This window comes from Neopelma chrysocephalum, unplaced genomic scaffold, assembly GCF_003984885.1.
Source record: "Neopelma chrysocephalum unplaced genomic scaffold, ASM398488v2 Primary Assembly neopelma1_42b, whole genome shotgun sequence".
NCBI lineage: Eukaryota > Metazoa > Chordata > Aves > Passeriformes > Pipridae > Neopelma > Neopelma chrysocephalum.
Window position 1 is genome coordinate 1896993 of NW_020897701.1, and position 24303 is coordinate 1921295.

Genomic DNA, 24303 nt, shown 5'->3' on the forward strand with positions numbered 1-24303 from the left:
AATTCCAACATACTTCAGGGCTAACAGTATAATAACGAGGGGAAAGGAAATCAAACCTGAACTCTAGTGGTTTCAACAAAATTTAGTTATCAGGAACACCAAAACACCACTCCAAGTAACTGGATCAACAATTAGCTTTTGTCTTTTAAACATACTACAGAGCACTACTAACATGGGGTTAAGTAAATCCAATGATTTGGATCCAACTGCACAGAAAAATGAGACAAAGACAGCTCACTTGCTGTGTTCTCCTGTAGCAATACATTGCATAAGAGCTGCAATTGGATTCATCCAGGCGTAGAAGTTTGACTGCAAGATCCTGCTAAAGGCCTCAAGACTGAATCATTCCAGCAAGCGAGCCAAGACAAGCAGTAAAAAATCCTTATCATTTGACAGAGTATTAATGCAGCCTTATGCATGCTTCATCATTCAACATCCCCCAAATCCTAAAAGCCCTTCCCCTCCAGTATTGTCTACTCTGCATTCAAAAATGAAGCCCTAGTAGAGGCACTAAAACAGAATTTTTAGAAATTCTTGTCCATACTTTCATAGAAAGTCCTAGGTTTTATCACTTCTCTCTGTCTGATTTTATTAGAACATCAGGAAAAATCTGAAGAAAATATCCTTGGAGGAAAACTGTGACATCTAAAGTGTCCAAAGCTCATAATTTGTATACAAAAATTTTCACAGAACATTTGCATTTCAAACATATTAGTGTAGCTTTAAACACATCTTATACACTTTTCCCTTATAGGCTAATGCAGTTAACAGCTGCAACAGTTATCCTGCTAATACAGTATAAAAAGTCAAAAATGGTGAGCAGTTTGCCATATGCCCAGTTTTTAGCTAGATATTTTGCTAATTTCAAAGATAAAGAAACACAACATTCACTTTGTAATATATGTAATGTACAGCATATAAATCACTGTTTTCATAAGCAAAGAATTTTACCAAACAGGAAATGACGGAAAATGTAAATTAAATCTATGACTACAAAGAGACTTATTTTCACAGCTGCGCATCTGAGATAATTTCCAACCTTTCAAATTCAGAAACTGTCAAAGCTACATAATTCATCAAATATCATTTGCACATACTATATCATGGTATTCTATTGCTTTTTGACAGATAGGAAACACTGACATTTTTGGCTTGTTTATCACTTCGTATTTCTCATTGTTTGATACTAGCTTAGACTCTCTAAGGCATACATTAATACAACAAAGAAGAATTCCACCTAATAATTTGCTCTAGGTAAGTGAAGAAAAAATAACTCTCCAGTTATGTTTCAAATGAGAATAATACCCTGCAAAATTTAAAGAAAACTTCAACAAAATATAATAGTAAAATTCTTCAGCCTGATACAAGTTCAAGGTGCTCAAGGTGCCCTTCTTGTAAATGCAGACCAATTTAACACTAAGTAGTTTCCTCTAGTCCCTTGACTGATACTGCAAGTGTGGCATATATTCTGTATTTTAACAACCCAGCTACCAGAGATGATAAACTGGTTGTCACTAATGCAAATCTCAATGTGTACATTTACACCAAACTGTTAAAAGCAGCTACAGAACATTGTGTTCCTAACCATGCAAAAATATGCCTAAAGATTTTAAATTAAGAAATACAAAAAAGCATTTACCTTTACTTGGAAATGGTCCTGCCTCAACAACTCCCTCTTTGGCACTGTCAAAGCCACGAGATGTTATTTTGGTTTCAGAAAGTCCAAGTCCAACTGGTAACGAATATTTCAAGTCCTTGAAAATATTTGAATAAAAATTGAAAGTTAATGTTAAAAAAAAAACTAACAACAAAGTGACTCAAAAGTATTATAATGCAATTTCAGCAGCTCTCAGACAAGCAATTCAGTCTTTAGCCTGGAATGTCCTCGTTGGTGTCACAGCATTCTACTGCTACACAAATAAAACATAAATGAAAGAGAAACACTGTAAGTATAGCCTGAGTATTTATTCTAGAATTTTTTGTTATATTGATGAACAACTAGAACACCATCTCTTAGAGCAGCAGTTACCAAAAACGTGGCCTGAAACATCATGTTATATGGTCTGAAGCTGGTCCAAGCAAGCATATCAGTTTCATAAAGCTTCCAGTTAAAAACTGGACTAACAGGGGGGCAGAATGATCTAAGACTATCAAGCAGACAACATCTTACAAACCAAAAATGTGGAAGCAATTATCACAATGTTAAAGATTAAAAAAAAAAATCACTCTAAGCAAGAAATAGCTTTAAAAATCATAGCATCCTTATTTTTTATAAATAGCACATGAAATCTTTTTAATATTTGACATGGGAGAAACATCCAGAAAGGCATCACTTCAACAGCTTCCTTCTGAGCCTACATCACAAGTGTCACAGCACAAAGCTGCCATTTACTTCTGTTTGCTTTTGAAATTCATTGATTTAAAATTGCTTAAGATCACCTTGTTTAACTTTGGAGAACTAGATTAACTACTACAACCAACTTCCAAGCAACTGAAGTCTTCGCTGAAACCCAAAACAGGCCTATAAATCCATACACCATGAACCATGAATCCATACACCACAATTCACACACCATCCCACTGCCCATTTTTGCTGTCTTGCCCATCTCTACAAATAGCTCCCACAAAGGTTTCCTGGACTATATTTCCAGCCTTCTGACTGAGGTTTAAGCCTCTGGTGTTATGGAATGATATTTAGTGCTTTAAAATAAGTTCAGATTTTAAAGCAATTTAAAACCATTAATTCATTAAAGTAAGAAGTGTCTGAAAAACTACTATGGAAGTCAAAGGAAAACGGTAAAATACAGTTACAAAAATAAAACATGAAGAAATTGGAAAACTATCAGTGTCTGGAGTCAGCTACTTTTTTGCATCCCCTCTGCTTCCATACAGAGGCAAAAAAGTGGAAAAAGTATAGAGGAGCACTAGTGAAATTTGCACAGAAAAGCTACACATAGCTTTAAGGTGTAGTAACTGTTTATGATATATGCAATGCTTCTAATTACAAAGAAAACACAACCTTTAAAATCCAATTCATGTTTGACCTATTACTGTAGTTGCTTGATCCACAAACCAGAAGCGGGATAGTGCATAAGAATGGTACTGCCTAGAGGCTCAGATTGTCAATAAGTGGCTTTGGATCACAGGATCACATCCCCAGAGATTTAGTTAGGTGTCTTTAGTTTAGGACAAACTCCTGGGAAGAGGAAAAAAAGGAAGAGCTACAAACATGAATTCCAGCAAGACAGAAATCTTGCTGACATCAAAAAAACCCAGGATGTTACTGCAAACAGGGTAACCAATTCCTACAGTCATATTTTTACTTACATGAACTGGCTAATAATAAAGTATGCCATATTTGTGTATCTAAGGCATTATACAAAAACAAAACAAAAAAACCCCAAGCACAAAACAAAGAAACCATCCAGCATGAACAACAAATAGTAGTCACATGCAGAACCTGATCTCACAAATTAAGCATATTGCAACATTGGACACATACTGTTTTCAGTCTTCACAACTGACTTAACACTGGTGCTTCCATTTAAGTACTCGCAGTTGGTGGTACGATGGAAAGGCTTTGCTTCAACTTAGTTTAGCTAATGCACAGAGACCATTTAACTCAAAATGTAGGAAGTCACCAGATGCTGAAAAATTAGAGAGACTTGAAAAAGGATAACCAGATTGCAGAGAAGATACACTGATTTAACAAAAAGGACATGCCACGAATTATTTTCTTCCTCAAGGCACCTTGGAGCCTTATAGTTTTCAGAAATATCTAAACCTGTAGCCAAACAAATGTAGACAGCTAACCTGCTTAAGCATGTTTGCAATAGGAATCTAAGCAATCATCTGTATTTAATGTTAAAATGCAGAACATCTGCTTTGTAAAGACAAAAGTTTAGACATAAACTTAAGCAATTGTACTACTCTGTACATTCGATGTAATTCTAATTTGAAGCTAAACAGAGGCTGGACCAACTGTAGTGCTTATTCTGATTTATTTAATCAGAATATTACAACACATCTTTCTCTTAAATAAAAACTTGGTATTTGGATTATGCAAATTATTAAGATCTCCAACTGTGTATATATATATATACACCAGGGTGTTTTACATAAATATATGCATATGTGTATGTACACACACACATATTTGTTCCAAGAGATCTACTTTTTTTCACTGCCAAAAAGGCAAAGTTCAGTCTAAAGAACTGCATTCAAACCTCTCTTTAAACACTTATTAACAAGCTCAAATATATCCTGATGAAGAACACTATCCTTGCATAAGAATTTAAAAGAAAGAGCTACCATAGCATACATGACCAGAACTGCCATCAAAGTCAGGGACTATCAAAACAATACCCTTCTGTTACTTATACACATGCAAGTTACTTTCAGTGGATACACAGTGCTGCATGTAAACTTCAATTTTGGACATGTCATTCTTACAACTGATTGTGCTTGCCTTTTTTTTTTTTTACAGAAGTGTAGATAAACAAAAAAGCTAGCAAAAACCCCTGTAATCATACTGATCCAACAATTTATCCCTTCAACAATTTACAAAGAAGGATAACTTAGGGAGGACAGATTTCCCTACTACAGTAAGGTGATTATATTTTGACAACATACTGCTCTTTTAGCCAAGTGTAAGATTTCTCCCTTTCTTTGTAAAAGGTAAGTCCAAGTCTCTAGAACTGATCAAAATTTGTTGATACATTGCAAAACCACAAATCTGTTAATGGATCACCATTACCAAAAACCAAAGAGAAAGACGCTTCATTCGTAATTTTCAATTCTATGACATTGTTAATGCAATTATCTTCTAGAAAAAGTATTTCAGTATTGTAACTTCACTGAGACAAAGAGCTAAAGGTATAAAAAAACACAGCTCAGAAGTTTCCCAAGGAGTTAAATGTTGGACTACCTATCCCACTCTCAGCCATTTAGCATGCTTAAGGCTCAAAGAAGCAAAGCATGAAATATAGGGACACAGAACAGCTGCACTAACTTAATTAGGTCTGCTCAAGACAATCCAAACCTACATAGCACAGAACATTTAAGCCACTTCAACCATTTGTTAAAATCCCATTTTAATTACTTCAAATCACCATATTAAACTAAACATATTTTACTCAGGTTAGCCTTATTTACACAACTCTAACAGGGATATTATCAGTTTATTATACAGATCATCTAGAGGTACCAGTATGCATTTTTGACATAGCAATCCTGTTGAGACAGCAGACACAGCAACGAAGTCACTCAGAATGCATGTTCATGAAGGAATGTTGGCTGAATTACAAGATTATTTTCAAAACAATACTTCCCATCCATGCTATCCATATTAATCTAAAATGAAGAAGGGAAAGACCAGAACTGTATTTTCTCCAACAGTAGAAACCAACCTACCAAAACTTGCTTACTTTGAAGAAACTTACTTAACTAAAGAGCAACTAAGGAGATATCACTGTATTAATTTCTTAGTTATGCCAGTCCATTATTAATGCATGACTAAGCATTATCTTCTCCTTAGTACCAGCAGTAGGTTTAACAGATATGGTTTTACTTGCCTTTACTACCTTGTTTTTAAAACCCCACATCACTAGCTCGTTCAATAAATATAGGTGGACCAACTAAACTGGGACCAATCATATGCTTGTTTATTTTTTAAACTCAGGCCACTATAGGCAATTTGATTTGGAAATTTTTTAATGATGGATGACTCCAGTTGCCTTCAGGAAAAAATTGCAACACATCTTATTGTAAAGTTCACAGTTTAAAGTCCAATGATACAGAAAGTTGTGTAGATAGACATAATATTTATCCAGTAAGATAGATGGGCTCCAAACTTTAACTTCTTATCCAAAATCATGTACAAGTACAGCTCCTTGTACATATTCAGCATTTTCTTCTTTTCGCCCTATTACATCACTCAGTTCCTATTTTCCATTAAGCCACTAGATCCTCCAATCAGTTTAAATTCAAGCATAAATAAATGTATTCTCCAATACATTGCTCTTCACTCAAAAGACCCTTTCTACCATATCCCTTTTGATTCACCTAACATAACACTGCAATCCAGTTTTAAATTAGTTTCCCTTCTACTCTCATCATTAACATGCATATTTTTGGTTTTTCAGACTGTACGAAGACCACTTGACTTTTTTATTTCCTGAAAACAGTTTTCTAGAGCTGACACACAGAAATGTATTTTAAATCAGCCTACATTAATTAAACTATAATTACCCAAAGTAAAAATCCGACTATGTCAGTGAACCTAGTAAAACCTAAGAGATGAACTCAGATGTTGCAGGCAGAATGTGAGTGACAAGGCTGGCATCTTTTTTTTCAGAAGGCAAAAGACAAAAAAGAATTTACCTTATCTATTTGTGCAGTCTGGCAATAAAATTACAGAACAAGATACTGAACACAGGCATTCAGATTCATCAGATTCCAGAGCTTATTTCATAATTCTAATAAGATAAATTGAAGACACAATACGGTTGATTTATCTTTTGCAGCCTGAAGTTTATTACTGGTATTATATACATGTTTAACAATGATTTTGTTCCCATAACAGTACAGTAAGATCCATGAAAAAGAGCCTATGTTGAAATTAAAAGGAAACAATTGAAACAATCAATTCAGAGACTCAAACTGATATGAATGTTATACAGATTTTGTACAATAGTTTAAACGTAACAAATCACTTAAAGCTGCTTGAGTATCTTTACAGGCAGACCAAACAATTTTCTGAAAAATTAAATTTAATCCTATGCAGCTTTCACACTATATGGCATGTTACTGAATATAGAAATAGAAAATAGAAATAATATACTTCCTCACTCCTTCCTACAGTTCTCAGCTCTCAATCCCCGCAGTGACATTAAAACACCACTGTGCTAATCACATAATTATAATAGCATGGCAGGAAAACTAGAAGTCAGGGATAAGTGAAATAAAAAAAGTGAATTATATAAACCAGCAATACTCAAATATTCGCAAACCGTTCTATACACCAAGTTCTTAAAGCCTAAGTGAGTTCCAACAGAGTTTAGAGAGCTGGAAAGCACTGGGTCAAGCTTTTTCTTAATGAAAGAACATTAGATATTTGATCCAATGATGACTGAAGCTACAGCTTTTTTTAGTTAAAGAGTTTCCATCCCTCATACAGGCAGGACAAAACTTGTTGGAATTCCACGGGCATGTTTTATTATAGAATTAGAATGTAGTAGCATATTTCTGAATGAGATTTTACAGGTAGGAAAACGTTTAAGGTACCTTGTATGTATGCTTTATACCAAGAAGATGCATCAATTTGTGCTATATCACATTCCCACAAGACTGGAACTAACATGTTTCCTTCTGAAATGCCATTATGACAATCAATGACAATCTATGTTGTCTGATGTTCTGCAAAACTAAAGGAGGAGTTTTTTCTTCAAAGGAGGAGCAACACTGCGCTGCCTCGCAAAATTAAATACTTCTCACACTTGAGTGCATACTAATACTGCATTTGCTGAAAAATAAATGTGCATTTTCAAGCCTGAGCAGCCTCAGGTCTGATGGAAGTGCTAAATAGAACAGGAGTCTAGAGGAAAATGTAGTGTTGTCATTAAAGAAATCTAAGAAAAAGGTTGTACAACTACCTCTTTACTCAGTCTATCAAAAACATACAATCTAAGCTGCTGAAGTCTTTGTCACAAAATAGCTGTAGAATACCAAAAAATACAGAATAAATGGTATTTTATTGTTTACATCTGAATTGTAAAACACTTAAATGAACATGTACCTGATTATAAAAATAAGAAAGCAGGAAGCCAAAATAACCTTGTTCTCCAGCTCCTAAAGAACGTGCAATCAAAATCAGTATATTGGAATTTGAGTGCTCTAAACTCTACTGTGGTCACATACTCTTACCAAGCACTGTCATAACAATTCAAATTAAAGAAGTCATGGTTTCTTGCCCCTTTCTTAAGCAACCTCATGAAAATCAATACTTGGCTTGTCGTTTCTGTAAGTTGAAAGGAAAAATGACCCCTGAAAACTCAGTAGAGAAATTTTGTGGTGCAATGCACATATTGCTTTAAGTTAAAAAAAAATTATCTGGCAAGGAAAAAAAGAGAAAGCATGGCATTAAGCATTAGAAATAACAAACATGAATCAAGATGAATAGAAGACTAAATACTAGCAGATTGGTAAACAGACCTAGATGTTAATTCCAAGAAGTTTGTTTTCTTTGTTTTGTTTATAAGAAGCCCTGTTTATCACATATTCTGAGTTTAGGTCACACATGTGGGTGTTAACTTGTATAAGACAGTTCAAAAAAATAATTGAAGTGCACTTCTTCATTGATCTCAGAATAAGCACTGAGAAATAATTACAGCAACAAGTTCAACTATGCATGCATAGTGTAAGTTTTCCGCAGTTTGACCAAATATTTGACCTACTTTTGTGGAAGTAGAAGTTTCAAAATATAGTTGACTTCAAGCCAGCAAAATTATTAGCATGCCAGCAAAAACCTACTCCAAGTTTTATATATATGGTCGTAGACAGAAACTACCTTAAAATTTCACCTTTACATTTCGACTGAACAAGAGCGCAGGTTCCACTTGCTGTACGTAAGTATTGCATGCACTACACTGAAGAAGCGATCATAATGTAAGGAAAAGGTAACTTCGACAGCAGTCAAGTCACAGCAGCAGCAGCTTAAAAACAGTAAATCTGTTTCTCTACTTCGAGGTGAACCCAAATTCATTACTACTTCAAGACACATTTCCTAATGTTGTCCCCTTAGGCATATGTACATCTTTATAGAAATGTAGTTTTAACTTTATGTCATTAGATACTGTCCTAATTTTTACATTATGTTACTGATAGAGCTTAGTTGAATGACAAATCTTAAGAAACATAACCCTTCCCTCATTGCAGTGCTATTCATAAAAAAGAATCCCCATACATCAGAAGCAGAAAAAATGCCCAGTAACAAGTGCAGTATTTTTAATATGAATGCATTTCCATCTCATGAAGTTTTACACTTTTTTTTACAGCCATGCTCACTATACAGCTACCCTACAATCATAGTCAAATGGTCTCAGATCTTGTTTTCGTGATATATTTTATTTTTTTTATTTCTTGAAATACACATTTAAACACATTTAAATAACATATTAATAATTAAAATTATACATGTTTTAAACCATAATTTTAGTAAATATATTTATATGCCATTTTTCTGTCTTATGAATAAAATTCCTGGATTAAAAATCAGTACCCTCAAGGCTCAGAATCAATAATTAGAAATGCATACACTTGATTGCATATTACAGAGTACCCAGTACTTTACACCATTTAGCATTCAGGAAAAAAAAATCATTACTAATATACCTTGCACTGCAATGTGCAGTATGTGCTTTGGTTTTTTTTTAGTCAACTTTAACAATAATTTATCATCTTTGAAGGACTTTTTATATTAAAGTAAAAACAGAAGACTAAATTTGGCAAATTCTTATTGTATCAATATTCGGCATGTATATGTAATTTGTTTTTGAACTTATAAAGGTTCTCCCCTCTAATCAGCATTTTAGTAGGACAGAATAAAATGTTGAAGTTCTGCAAAGTATTCATTTTAAATATAATCCTACAGTGCAAGTCACTATGGGACTGTTAAAACTCAGAGATTTCCTTAAAATCTAAGTCTCAGCAGATATCAAATAAACGTGGACAATTAACTAGTCTTTGTATTTCCAAATGAAAATCAAAGTAAAAAGAAAAGAAACCCAACCCCAAATTCCATAAGCTGTACCACGGCGCTCTCTGCTGGATGTCTGAACACTTAGAGAAACTGATCCATATGAATCAAGGTTAGGGGAAGGAATCAAAACTTGCCACAGTTAACATGTCTTTTATACAAAAAAGATTATTACAATGTGTGATGACACTATGCTATGTCAACTTTAACAATGATCTATGAGCTTCAAAGGAGTTTTTCCATTAAACCTCCAGAAAACCTCAAGTGAAGTCTGCTATGCCCTGCATTGTAACTTAGCATTTCTGATTATGATACTTAGGCAGACAGCAAAAAAAATTCTTACCCTGTTAAAGGTGTGCTCGTGAGAATCTTCCAGTTGTCCATTGCTAGTCACAGGGATTTCTGCTGCTGAATTTTTGGGAGACTCTTGAGCCATTGCACTTTCCTATAGTATAAGAAGAAACAGGTCATTTGTCTTAAATTTCCAATGAGTAATCTCTATGAAAACAGTTGATTTTATTTAAAACTCCTATTGGAAATATTCTGATATACTTGGTCTGCATACATTTGTTTAATCACATCCCCAAATCACAGTTATACATTAGCACAGCTCAGTCAGAAGTAACTTAAAGATCTAAGAGAAAAGAAACACTAAAATTTAGGCCACTGATATTGGGGGAGTAAGACACAAATGAGATGTGGGGCCAGACAAATGTTTTCCATGCACACTTGAGCCTTAGTTTCTGTGTCTCAAACTATAAAAAAGGTGAGCTTAGCTAAAAAAATTGCACTACCTATAAACAGCAATAAATACTAGAGAAGTGCAACGAGTTCATGTGTTACAAGAAAAGTTATGATTCCAAACCTTAAAATAGTTTAAGTTGCTTCTTATTTAGCCATAACATAGTGCCACCTTCTGACTAAACTGTTGGTATGCAACTCTTATGCAGTCAACAGCAGCACACTTGAGGTGAAATGCAGAAGCGCCGAAAGAACTCAAAAGCACCAATGGAATTCAAGAATCAAAGTTACTTCCAAATGCAGTTGCATCATGAACAGTAGTAGCATCTGTGAAACTACTGATTTCAAAAATGACCTAAGGTATAACCTAGAAGAGACATTCCCAGGAGAACTGCACATCATTTACAAGCACCTGAAGAGAGAATGGCACCCTAACACTCTCCAAAATGAAGAGAAACTGAAAATTAATCCCTTTCAAAAAGCTACTCCTACCTCTGCAAAGCAGCTTCATTAGTCACCTAAAGTGTAAACAGTAGAAAAATCAACACACAACCAAGGCAGTGTTTGTTCAATTACTTACATAAAAGTTGTCTGAAGTCTTCAAACCAGCCCATGCACTTGTGCAAGACTGGCAAGACAAGGTATACCATCAACAGGTACTTGAGAATAGATACCTTTCTTCCCTTAAAGCTCCTAAATCATCAAACCAAATTAGTTCTTTTCAGTCTAAGGGTCAGGAAGAGATCCAGCCTGAGACAAGGCTGAAGTACTAGCAGCTTCTCCAACCACACATGAAGTTTTACAGGATAACAATGTAACACAAAGATTTTACTGGTACTTACTGAGGATCACCTGCATCATTCTAATTTGGCAATGTTTTCTGTCATATCCCATTGCTAATATTTCCTCCATTTTCATGTATCAACACTTCATTTACATTAGTGAGATAGTAAGTTTTGAGGCCTCTCAGCTTTTTTCTAACTGTCTGTGGGCTCCAATTAACATGCTTCTCCAATTCCAGATAGCTTTCAAAGCTTTGCTACCATAACTTCTTCCAAAAAATGTAAATTACTGAGACTTCACCTCACCTTGTCTTTTGAAGCAGAGGTCCCAACTCAAACTTCCTTTGGTATCTACAACTAAATCTGAACGTGTAATAAGCTTCTTCAATTGGCAGCATAAAAACGTCCACCAAGTTCTGAATGAACACTGCCTTTTACCCATGCAGAGAAGAGAAAGAACAAGGAGAGCACCTTGGTAAACAGCCCTAAAAGCAAAGGGGACCAGGAAGGATGGACACACTTCAAAAAAGAAATCCTAAAGGTGTAGGAGCAGGCCAGCCCTATGTGCTGAAAGGTGAGCCAGTGGGGAAGATCGGCCTGGCTGAACAGGGAGATTTTGCAGGAAATTAGGGAAAAAAAGAGAGTCTATCGCCTTTGGAAAAAAAGGCAGGCAACTCATGAAGTGTTTAAGAATGTAGTTAGGTCATGTAGAAAGAAAATTTGAGAGGTAAAAGCACAATTTGAACTTAATCTGGCCACTTCTGTTAAGGACAACAAAAAGTGTTTTTTAAATACATCAGTAGCAAAAGGAGGGGCAAGAAAAACCTCCATTCTTTGTTGGACACGGAGGGGAACATAGTTGCAAAGATGAGGATAAGGCTGAGGTACTGAACACCTTCTTTGCCTCAGTTTTCAACAAGACGACAGGTTGTCCTCAGGACAACTGGCTTCCTGGGCTGGTAGACAGCAACCGGGAGCCCAATAACCCCCCTGTAATCAGTGACCTGCTGAGCCACCTGGATTCTCACAAGTCCATGGGACCAGATGGGATCCACCCTGGGGTGATGAAGGAACTGACGGAAGAGCTCACCAATCTGCTCTCTATCATTTATCACCAGTCCTGGCTCACCAGGGAGGTCCCAGATGATTGGAAGGTGGCTAATGTGACACCCATCCACAAGAAGGACCAGAAGGAAGACCCGGGAAACTACAGGCCTGTCAGCCTTACCTTGGTGCCCGGCAAGATTATGGAGCAGATCATCCTAAGTGCGATCACACAGCACCTACGGGACAGACAGGGGATCAGACCCAGCCAGCACAGGTTTAGGAAGTGCAGGTCCTGCCTGACCAACCTGATCTCCTTTTATGATCAGGTGACCTGCCTGGTGGATGAAGGGAAGGCTGGGGATGTAGTCTACCAGGACATCAGCAAAGTCTTTGACACTGTCTCCCACAGCATACTCCTGGAAAAGCTGGCAGTCCAGGTGTACTCTGTGCTGAGTTAAGAATTGGCTGGAGGGACGGGCTCAGAGAGTGGTGGTGAACAGTGCTGCATCCAGTTGGTGGCCAGTCACTAGCGGTGTCCCCCAGGGATCAGTGTTGGACCAGTCCTGTTTAATATCTTTACTGATGATCTGGACAAGGGGATTGAGTGTACCATCAACAAATCTGCAGATGATACCAAGTTGGGGGAGTGTGTCAATCTGCTGGAGGGTAGGAGGGCTCTGCAGAGGGACCTGGACAAGCTGGATAAATGGGTTGAATCCAGTGGTATGATGTTTAACAAGACCAAGTGCCAGGTCCTGCACTTTGGCCACAACAACTCCATGCAGCGCTACAGGCTGGGGACAGAGTGGCTGAAGAGTGACCAGGCAGAAAGGGACCTGGGGGTTCTAATGAACAGAAAGCTGAACATGAGCCAGCAGTGTCCCCAGGCAGACAAGAAGGCCAATGGCATCCTGGCCTGGATCAGGAACAGTGTGGCCAGTGGGACCAGGGTAGTGATTCTGTCCCTGTACTCAGCACTGGTTAGGCCGCACCTTGAGTACTGTGTTTGTTCTGGGTCCTTCAGTTTAGGAAGGACACTGAGGGGCCGGAGAGTGTCCAAAGAAGGGCAATGAGGCTGGGGACAGGACTCGAGCACAAGTCCTATGAGGAGAGGCTGACAGAGCTGGGGTTGTTTAGCCTGGAGAAGAGGAGGCTCAGGGGTCTCTACAACTACCTGAATGGAGGTTGGAGCAGGGTGGGCATTGGTCTCTTCTCCCAGGCAACCAGCAGTAGGACAAGAGGGCAGTCTTAAGCTGTGCCAGGGGAGGTTTAGGTCAGACATTAGAAAGAAATTCTTTACAGAGAGAGTGATCAGATATTGAAATGGGCTGCCCAGGGAGGTGGTGGAGTCACCATCCCTGGAGGTATTTAAGAAGAGACTGGATGTGGCACTTAGTGCCATGGTCTAGTTGACAGGGTCGTGTTGGGTCATGGGTTGGACTCGATGATCTCAGAGGTCTTTTCCAACCTGGTTGATTCTGTGGTTCTGTGACAAGCCACTCTAAGAACCCTGCATATCAACTACAAGCTGTCTAAGTACACCCAAAAAATACCACCTGAGGTGATCCATTTCCCCCCTTTGAGGATAAATACTCTCTACAACTAACTTAGCAGAACTGAATTGAATGCTACCCTTTCAAAAATAGTGCTTTATGAAACCTTTCCCTAGAATAAGAAGCTAAACATTTAGGCACAGCTTGTTAAAAAAAATTCTAAATACAGAGAGAACAGTTTTCAAATCATTTAAAAAAAAGTGTGCTATAAATTCAAGGAAATGGCGACTTCATAACACACTAACTTATCCCATCAATCCCTCTCATTTAAGATCCAGCAAGTACTTTCTTTCAGCACTGGCAAGGAATACCTCCTATGCCATATATTCACATTGGCCTAGCATACCAAATTCTCCACACAGCCCAGTCTTCACCCACAACTGGAGCACAGAACTTTTTTTTTAGGTCATTCTTAATACAACTGAATAAACTCAAACCTTGTAGCCTTTAAGTAAATGAAGATACTGAAGCACACCAAAAGGTCTATGCTTACTTTATAAGTACTTCTAAAACACTGATTTGTTTAATTTCATAAAATATAGAATATCTCAAGTTGGAAAGGACCTATAAGGATCATCAAGTCCAACTCCCTGCTCTTCACAGGGAATTGCTACACAACACCATCAGATCAAATGTTCTAGTTATGTATCATATTAGATTTTGATTTAGGAAATCTGCCCAATCGACCAAGCTTCTTAAGCTTGCTCTGAATCTCACATCTGCTTAAGCTCTAAGACTGCTAGGAACTACACTTCTACTTGGCACGGTCAAGTGTGGTATTGTTCAAAATGCTTGGCCTGTCACAGCTACCTGCACAATACGGAAACATTGGCATAGGCTAACACAGATACTTTTGGTCTTCTTTCTGCAAATTATCAGAGAACACAGTGCAAAGGGGAACTCCTGTACTGTCAGGGAATATGTTTTGTTCGGCAGGGATCACAAACAAAAATGCACCTCTAAATTTAACTAAAGGCAAAACAAATACTTGGCTTGGGTGCTTTTCATCAAGAATCTCAAATCACCTTGCAAATATTGACATTGATATATTTTTTATACATTTATTCAAAGATATACACACTCAGGCATATGCACGTCTCTAGCAAATACATACATTAAAAAATAAAATTCATCAGCTTCTCTGGACAACTTTTGAAATCTACTACAACCTAGAAGCAATTCACTTATTTTTTTAGGCATTCCTACTTGAGTAAAACTATGTATGCAGTTCAGAAAAAGCAAAAAATTACTTGCTAACTTCAGTTTCATCCTATGTTTGAACTGTAACATAATTTTCCTTTGCTGAAAGGAGGACATTTCACCACTCTACTTTTCCAGTCCCTACTGTGAGCCACACAGTGTCCCACCTCCAAACCACTCACCTGACTGCAGTCACCACACACAACTCACTAGCCTGGCAATGGGACCTTTTCACCAGGTTAATTTTCCAGTGTCAGTGAGTTGAATCAGTTTGCAGTGAGGTCAGACAAGTACCAAAGACATGAAACGAGCAGCTGAAAAGGGGAAGTGGGATAAGCTGCTAATTTGACTCAGACATAACAAGAAACCACCGCCTGCATTTTAGTCAACAGTTTACACTAACACTGTTGTCAAAAAGAAGTCCTTGCCCTTTTCCCCAACTCTTCCTCCTATCAGCTTTTGCCATTCCTTCACCTCTTCCCTGAGCCAGAGCAATATATTTGTACAGCAAACAAGATTCCAGAAACACTGCAGGTTAAAAGAAGGTGACCTGTGCTTAAAATGAGGATGGATAATTTTTCCACTCACATCAGTTCCCCAAAACAGTTCATCACATGGCTCCTACACTTGCACCTATGAAACTGAGGGGGTAATAATGCAATAAGAATATACTGAGAATGAAGGACTGCTCTTGGCCACAGCATCAGCTTACTTTAGCAGTGCAATACCTCAAAATACTTACTCAACTGTAGGCTACTACTAAAAACAAGCAGTGATTTCTCTTTACCTCTGCATGTGTTTTCCTGTAACCTCACACAATCATGGTGAGCTTATTGATCTGAGAGAAAAGTAAAGCATCAAACCACAACAGTACTTCTGTTGAAACAGTGAGTATGATTGCTGAATCTAGTGCCCCTTTGGCAAGTGTAACCCACAGCAGGCTTAAACTAAGAATACAAAGAAACTGAATTCTCAGAAGAAAATTTATCATATGTAGAAACAGCCTGAAGTAAATCTTAATAAGTTCCTAAATTTGTATTGCTGTATTAAGCATGAATGACACAAGCACCACAGAAAAACATGACACTTCAGATGGACTTTTTATTTAGAAAAAAATAGAATCATCCTTCAGTAACAATCAGTATTTTCTTCACACATATCTGTTTACAAATATCAGATTTGGAGATATGCTAAATAGCTGTGGAATCACTATTCTGTTTTTCTAAAAGTTTAAAAACAATTAATTGGCATTGAAACTCTAATAGTGATAAAATCAGCATTAGTTCTTTCATTTTTACTCTAGAACAGTCACAAAAATGTTTATTTTTCTGAAACAGCCTCCCAAACACATTCTGATCAGCTAAATAATATTAGGAACCTTAGGAATTTGTTCATAATTTCAAAATGTCACAGACTTCTCCATAAAGAAGGAACGAGCTGTCTCTGCTCCCAAGAAAAAAAAAGATTCAGTACTTCAGCAGTAGATAAGAATACCTTGTTGTAGTGAGATTACACAAAGATTGTTGCCTTTCAAATATCAATCCTTTCCCCTGCAGTACTTACACATTTCAGAATCCATGCCTAAATCTATTCAACTTACAAAACAAATACTACAGCACAGCAACAGACTACTGGCTGAAGCAATCCTTCACTATGAATTAATCGGAGTGTTCTTAATAGTGTCTCAAAACCAACCCACCCACTCAAGATGCTGTGTGTGAGCTCGTAGCCCCATACTAATACCACTGTGCTATGTAGAATTTTTGGCAGTCTGAAACCGTTGTTAGGATTGGTTGATTTTACACTAATATAACTATCACCCAATCACCTCAGAGCCAGACTGGACCTCTTCTGCAGCAGGATGAGACTCATCAAGTGTTGTGGATTCGCTGCTGTGTTCTGACATACCTGAAAACCAAATAGGTTTGCCATGCATTAATTGGTGTGAAAGGAGCTGGGCGCTGCACTTCACAGAAACTGAGGCAGTCTTTCAGAAAACATTTCTTTTACAAGTTCTGCTAAAGCAAAGTGAAACCTCCTCCCTTTGATGCCTTCAGCTCTCCACAAATCTAACAGAGACTAGGAAAACAAACTACAATAAGCTTCCACGGCCAAAGCAACCTTCCCCCACAGACGACTAAGCTTGCAACATAAAACCAGGAAGTCAAACAAGGTTCTTCAGCTGATGTATACTGTCACCTGCAACAATAGACTGACTACTATTGCAAAGATCGCTATTTTGTTTACATGAAACTTATCCAAATATTGCAAGTTTATATTGACGCTAAGCCACTGAAACCTACTAAGCTGCTCAGTCCATTAAGCCTACTAGAAACAGAATCCCTTTCATTTTAGTCTCAAAAAGATCTCAGCTATGGAGGCAAAGAAAGGCAATGACATTGAGCACACGCACAAGAAATCAGCTCAGCGAGTGTAGCGACCATGGAAGGTGAATTACATACCTAATATAGCTTAAATAAGAAAAGTATCTAAATTCAATTTCAAATAGCTGGTACCTACAGGTGACACCACAATTCCCCTAGCTGTTTGAGAGGAGGAGACAACCAATCATTAAAAATTAAACAATCTGTCAGTATTGAGTATAATCACACATGACTTCAGTTCATTAAGTATTGCACCATTTTATACATGTTCAGACAAATACCAGATTATGAAAAATTATAAAGAGATCACTATTTGTATTTATATTGTATTTCAAATGCCTAACCTATAAAAAATTCTAATTAAAGCAAATAATTAATAAGGTAAGCAGCTCACATAACCAAAGGCTGAGAAACTGAATCACCTAAATCATCCAGATCACATTACATTGAATAACCTTTACTTTGAAAAATCAAACGTAAAATAAGACACTTTCTCCAGAAAAACAATTCATTCAGAGATATCACTGAATGAAGTTGGATTTTTCTACTATCAATACAAAATTCCTTTTGAAGTATAACATCTTCACATATCTTTCTTAATTTTTCAAATTTCTTTTGAATATGAAAGACCATATGGCAGAGGTGCTGTTTTCCCACAGTCCTGTCCAAACTATGCTTGTGCTTAACAGCTTATTTCTGAGTAGCTAAAAAAAGTCCTTTATGGATTAGAAGAATATGTGAGATTTCCACGCTCTGCTGGTTAAACAGGAAGCTAAATTCATCTTGCAGTGCAGTCTTTGTTAAGGCAATCTGTTCCTCAGTTTTACCACATTTGTATTCCTAGAGTTATATTTGTATATCATATACAAACTTACATACCACAGTAACTCTGTTTAAAACTATTAAGTGCTATAAGCAGTAAAAATAATTTTGATAGACTCAAGAACTTTTAATAACCTAATCTAGAGGCATGAACCATCTCACAAACCCATGGAGAAGACACTGCATAAAGACAACTCATTTTTTAAAATCCAAATTAATTCACTATTTGTGTTAATTCACCAATTTTGTTATACAATATTCTTTTCCTGCAAGTAGTGCCAACACTTGCCAGTTCTGCACGACCACACTGACCACCTTTAAAACATGAGAAGAGGAAAAAATGTAGATTAAAGATGGCTTTCATAAAAAGTTCAATTGCACATTCTAATTTAACTACAGAATTTCCGGATGACTGCTTGCACAGCAAAAAAATAGAGACATAAACATTGAATGCTGTATGCAAGGATGAAAACTTTCTACATCTTCACCAAGATTCAGAAGTGAAGACATTTATGTGAAATTGCGGCAATGATGGCATCTACATACATTTATCATTTATATTTAAGGTTCCATTACAGAAATGCCTACAGACTTTTGCATCTCCATAGTTCTTGCAGGTGCCAAAGTGCTGTTCTTTATCAGAGGTTGCTGATCCTCAGTACAGCATGAATTCCACATTATCTAGTTGCTGGGGGTTTTTTCCACTAAAGCAGCCCCAACTTTGGAACATGTTAGGTGACTGACTGGTGTACTAGAACATTTACTACTATCAGTTGCAATTACAACAACTCAGAGATGTTCTACTTGAGAAAAATATGCTTGATCCATATCCTGACGTGAATTTAAGCCTGAAACCCTGTCCGTATCACTCCCGCCTTTCTGGATCTTCATTTTTCCCCCACTAGACTGGTTCTGCAAATCCACACAAATACTGCACCAGAGCAGAAGAGAGGACACAGACTAAAATCAAGCCCCCCATGGCGAAGCTACCTTAATGCATATTAGATTACAGCCTCATTTTAAGTTTTGCTCACTGTAAATAAAATCACACAATTTCTAACTCCTGGGGATTTATATATTACTTCTTCATCTGGCAAAGTAAAAAGCATAGCAAAGCAAAAACTTATAAACAACATAATAAGCTTACTCTAGGATGAAGACTTCAGAGATATTTAACCAATTATAATTAGTGGTTAGAAGAGCACACTTATGAACCTTTAATAAAAAAGGCAAATTCATATTTGCTTATTCATGCAAATATGAATTAAATGTCATCAACAATAAATTAGTTTTGAATAAGGAGTTTATTCTTCACATAGTTACATCACTTAGGTAAATGACTTCTGGTTTCAGAAATGAGAACCATGGGATTCTCAAGAACCAAATCTCCTTTTCCAAGCAGGATGCACTGGCTCCTTTGCTTGTTTTTTTTAATTAATTGCCAATAAGGTAAAAGCAAGATAGTTTCTGTCCAAATTAAGTTACCACACACTTTTATTGTTGTCTTATTACTCCAAGGCATAGATAAGCAATACAAGTTTTTGTAATACTACAGAAAATCCACATGCTGGTGGAAAAATAATGATTTTACACATATTTTCTTAATTTTGATTTCTAACTAAGAAAACTTTCACTAATTCTTGACAATATAAAGATCAACTGCTTTTTTAAAAAGACTGTAAAGAACTGCATTAAACAGTTTATGCTGCAATCACACTATGGTTTCCTCTTAATGCTCTTGAATTCCCTGGCTGCTCCACTTACAAGATCTAATTATGACTGAGAGTTAGAAGACATGATGGAGATAAAGACCAGACAACAAGGCTGCCACTAACTTCCACATCCCCATGATAGGTCAACCTGCCCCCGAACCCTTTAATGCTCTGCTCGTCTCCAGATTAGGTAAGCCACAGGCTCCCATTATGATTTCAACTTCTACCAAAACAGAAAGAAGCAGCGGATCAAGATACTGCCTCAGCTTCCAAATGCTTCCAATCTGTTCTTCTGTGTTACTTAATCCTTACATTTTAACTGTGTGTGTGTGTGTATACAGATATACACATAAACATATATATGATTCAGACAGTTTTGGAGCTGCACTGATCAAGTAACGTCCTTCTCCAGCCCTGCAAAAGAACCCCTCTGTTATCTTTTCTAGAGAGTCAACACTTACAGCCACCGAATGCAAAGTGATAACTCCTTGCTACTGGTGCCACCAAGCATAAAAAAGCACACATTAGACACTGAAACTAAATCCTGAAGTGGACGTTCAGGATGATCCCCCTCAGAGCCCTTCATACAAGATGAAAGGCTATGAGGTGGTGCCAGTTAAAAACGACATATTAGAGATTTACTATAAGAAACACTGGAAGAACTGCGTCTAGTTTGTAAACAAACACCACACACAACACCTGCTTGTCACACAACACCACAGCGTTCCCATGCTTGAAGAGTAGCAAGCAAAAGACAAATTGGTACACTTAAAACAGTAATTGCCAGGGTGTGGAGTAAGTCTCGGGGGCACGAAATTCACACAGCTTCCCTCTCTCTCTCGTGAACCAAGCTCAGGCTCTGCCCTCCCTGTCCGGGCGCCCAGTGCCCCCCGGAGCGGGGCCGTAAGAGATGGGCAGACCCCCGCCCGCCCCCCCCTCCCGGGGAGCCCCGCGGGATGACACGTCGGACGGGCCGGAGCGGGAGGCGCGGCCCGGCCCTCCCCACCCGCCCCGAACGCGGGGCCCAGCGGCTGCCCCGGCCCGGCCCGGCCCTCACCTGCGGCGGCGCCGCGGCGGCCCCGGGGGCGTCGTGCTGCGGGGGACGGCAGGGCGGGACGGAGACAGGGAGAGAGGGCAAGAAGCAGCCGGGCAGGGCGGCGCCGGCGGCTCCTCTCAGGCTTTATTTTCTTCCTTCTCCGGTGGCAGCAGGAGCCGGAAGCGCCGGGCCGGAAAGGGGAGGAGGGCGGCGGCCGCCGCTCTGGGCTGCCGTGTCTATGGTCGCGGCCATGGCAACCGGGGGCAGCGCCGCCGGGGAGGCGGCTCCAGGCTCGCCAAGTGCCGTGCCCGTGGGATCGGAGCGCCGTCTGGGAAAGCCAGCCGGCAGAGCAGGAGCGCGCGTGCCCGCGTGCGGATGTGGATGAGCGGACCTCGGTGCCATGGCAGAGGCACTGCCCGAACACATAGTGAGGAGGAAAAAAAGCATATCTATCGAGGAGAAAATCGACATCATAAGCGCCGTGGAGAGTGGCAAGAAAAAGGCGGACATTGCAGCCAAGTATGGCATAAAGAAGAACTCCCTGTCTTCGATTATGAAGAATAAGGAAAAAGTTTTGGAAGCCTTTGAAACTTTGCGGTTTGATCCCAAAAGGAAAAGGCTGAGGACCGCTTTTTATGCCGACCTGGAGGAGGCACTGATGAAGTGGTACAGGATCGCGCAGTGCCTGAAGGTGCCGGTGAACGGTCCCATGCTGCGCCTCAAGGCGAATGATTTTGCCCAGAAGCTCGGACACAGTGATTTTAGGTGCAGCAATGGCTGGCTCGATCGTTTCAAGTCGAGGTATGGTTTAGTTTTCAGAGCTCAGCCTGTAGAAGCAGCTGCTACTACTACAGTGGATGCTCCAACCCTTTGGTACCAGAATGTGCTTCCTTATTATTTGAATGATTATCAGCCAAAAAATGTGTTTCATATACAGGAGACTGGATTGTTGTATCAGATGTTACCACATAACACATTTGCATTTAAAGGGGAAACTTGCTCTGTAGGTAAACTAAGCAAAGAGAGAATAACTGTGGTGGTGGGTACAAATATGGATGGCTCCGAGAAACTTCCACTGCTTGTTATAGGAAAAAACAAAAGTCCACGCTCTTTCAAAGATGTGAAGTCGCTGCCTGTGGATTATGAAGCAAATGACAGGGCATGGATGACTCCAGAAGTGTTTGAAAAGTGGATGCATAAACTCGATGGCAGATTTCAAGCACAGCAGCGCCGAGTGGTTATTCTTGCTGATTCTCTCCCAGCTCACACAGAGGTAAAGAACCTGAAGTCTGTCAAATTAGCGTTCTTTCCTTCAGACTCCTCTTCATGTATAGCTGTGAAACAAGGGGTTATCAGAAGTCTGAAGGTTAAATACAGGCACTCTCTTATCAAGAGATTTGTTGATTGTGTAGAAGGTAATAAAGAGTTTATGCTGACCCTTCTTGATGCAATGGAGATGTTGTACCTGTGCTGGAGGGAAGTAACACCACAGACTATTGTAAAAAGTTATAATGGAGCAGAATTCAAATTAGAAACTGAGACAAGTGGTAACAACAAAGAGGTTGAAAATTATTTTGATTTGATTGCACATGCACAAGCAGCTGGAGTGGAGTTTCCAGAAGGTTTATCTTTGGAGGAATATGCAGCACTAGATGATGACTTGGTAACTTATGAAGTGCACATAAATAATGGAATGATGTGTGCCAAAGAAAGTGTGTCAGATAAAGCTGGGGCATTTTTCGGTGATGAAGATGAAGATGAGGATGAGAATGAAGGTGATCAATTTCAGGGAGCTGAACAGGTTTTGCCATCAAAAAATGAGGCTTTGGGTGCTTTAGATACCCTTCGGAAGTTTCTCAGAAGTCAAGACACAGATGATTGTCTTTATGATTCCCTAGCTGACTTGGAGAATTTTATTCAACATGTAGCAAGTAAATAAATATTTTAGCAAAGTGGGAAAGCATGTAATTAGAAAAAAATGAGATTGTGTAAGTAAACAAAGGCAGTTTAATAACAAGCATTGCTGAAATGTTCTCGTGTGTGTTTTGCTCAGGTGACTAGATGTACATAACAAAAGAAATTTGAAATTATGAAAAAGGGCTGAAACTGAAATTTTACACAAAATTAGGAACAAATGACACAAATTTGGGGTGAGCTGAATCCTGAAACTGATAACTGTAGTAAGTATAGTGGAGGAAAAAGAAGTTCGGTGCACTCAGGATAAACTCGTGACCACTTGGAATTCTTTCTTCAGGAAGAGATTAGCATTTCTACGCATTAATAATTCCACTGGTGTCTTTGGTTTTTTGATGGTGGAGTAGTAAATATTTATCACCTCGATGCTTTTGATACATAAACAAGAAATTGGATAACACAGAAAATATGTGCCTAAATTCTGAGAAGTAAGGGTTTTTTAAAATAAACATTTTTGTCCTTAGTCAAGAATTCTGCCCATCATTTATTCTTGCAGCAAGTGATGAACAGCGGAAAGTTACCACAGCTTTGGGTGCGTTGTTTCATTTTGTTTTTTTTTCTTAAAACTGCTCACATGTGGATACACACGAATGGCATAATCATTTATCCAAGAGTCAAAAGACAAACAAAGCTTTACTTGGGCTGTGAAGAGGTCAAAAAGGAACGTCATTCTCTCCCTTTCAGCCTTTTTGGTACATGGATTTGATGTAGGTCTTCCTCTGCAACTCCAGGTATTTCTACAGTAAATGTAGAAAAAAGAATCAGTTTTTGCAGCATCTGCACTAAAACCCTCACTGAACTCTTCTTTTATTTACAATACTTGAAGACTTTGCTGTAGGATTCAATGCACTAATGTGGTTTGTCATTTTAAGTCCCATTAACAAGAGTACTGTTTGCACAAGTGCATTATGAAGTTGAGTAAATCATTGTACATTTACATGTCTTCGAGTATGTGTTTCAAGCAATGTAATCATAGCAGAGCCAAAAACCAGAGTCTATATGAAATGCACTGCTTGTGGCTTTTTTCAAAACCTGTTTTAAATCTTTTCTGTATCTATGAGTTAAAATTTTTTTCAGAAGTTAGATGTAATTGTTCTAATTTAGAGGAAAAATAAAATATTTTATGGAAGCCATTTAGGAAGCCTGTGTAATAAAGATCATATTATGGTGCCTATAATTAAACAATGGAAAAAAAACTCATGCTTATTTGATTCTTCTCTTTTCAATAAATAGTTTGGCTAAAGCTTTGTTTACCCTCTTTTCTGGTGTAGTAGAGTTTATCAGTTTGTGAAATCATT

At 38.2% G+C, this 24303-nt stretch overlaps 2 protein-coding genes across 2 annotated transcripts in view; one reads left to right on the forward strand and one right to left on the reverse strand.

The window, feature by feature from the left end:
- Positions 1-21151, reverse strand: part of ARFIP1 (ADP ribosylation factor interacting protein 1) — a 34845-nt gene extending 13694 nt beyond the window's left edge. Inside the window, exons 1-4 of the mRNA XM_027677158.1 lie at positions 21053-21151; positions 16906-16985; positions 10098-10199; positions 1640-1754 (exon numbers count right to left, since the gene is read on the reverse strand). Coding sequence (XP_027532959.1) covers positions 1640-1754; positions 10098-10199; positions 16906-16983 — 295 coding nt within the window. The 5' untranslated portion in view covers positions 16984-16985; positions 21053-21151. The remainder of the gene's footprint in view (positions 1-1639; positions 1755-10097; positions 10200-16905; positions 16986-21052) is intronic.
- Positions 21152-21312: 161 nt separating this feature from the next.
- On the forward strand, positions 21313-24050 carry TIGD4 (tigger transposable element derived 4). Its single transcript, XM_027676914.1, has one exon. It carries the CDS (start codon positions 21432-21434, stop codon positions 22968-22970), a length of 1539 nt encoding a protein of 512 aa, XP_027532715.1. The 5' UTR covers positions 21313-21431; the 3' UTR covers positions 22971-24050.
- Positions 24051-24303: the final 253 nt, after the last annotated feature.

Bases quoted from the DNA above. Each gene is read 5' to 3' on its own strand.
- TIGD4 (XM_027676914.1), top strand. From the start codon at position 21,432: ATGGCAGAGGCACTGCCCGAACACATAGTGAGGAGGAAAAAAAGCATA.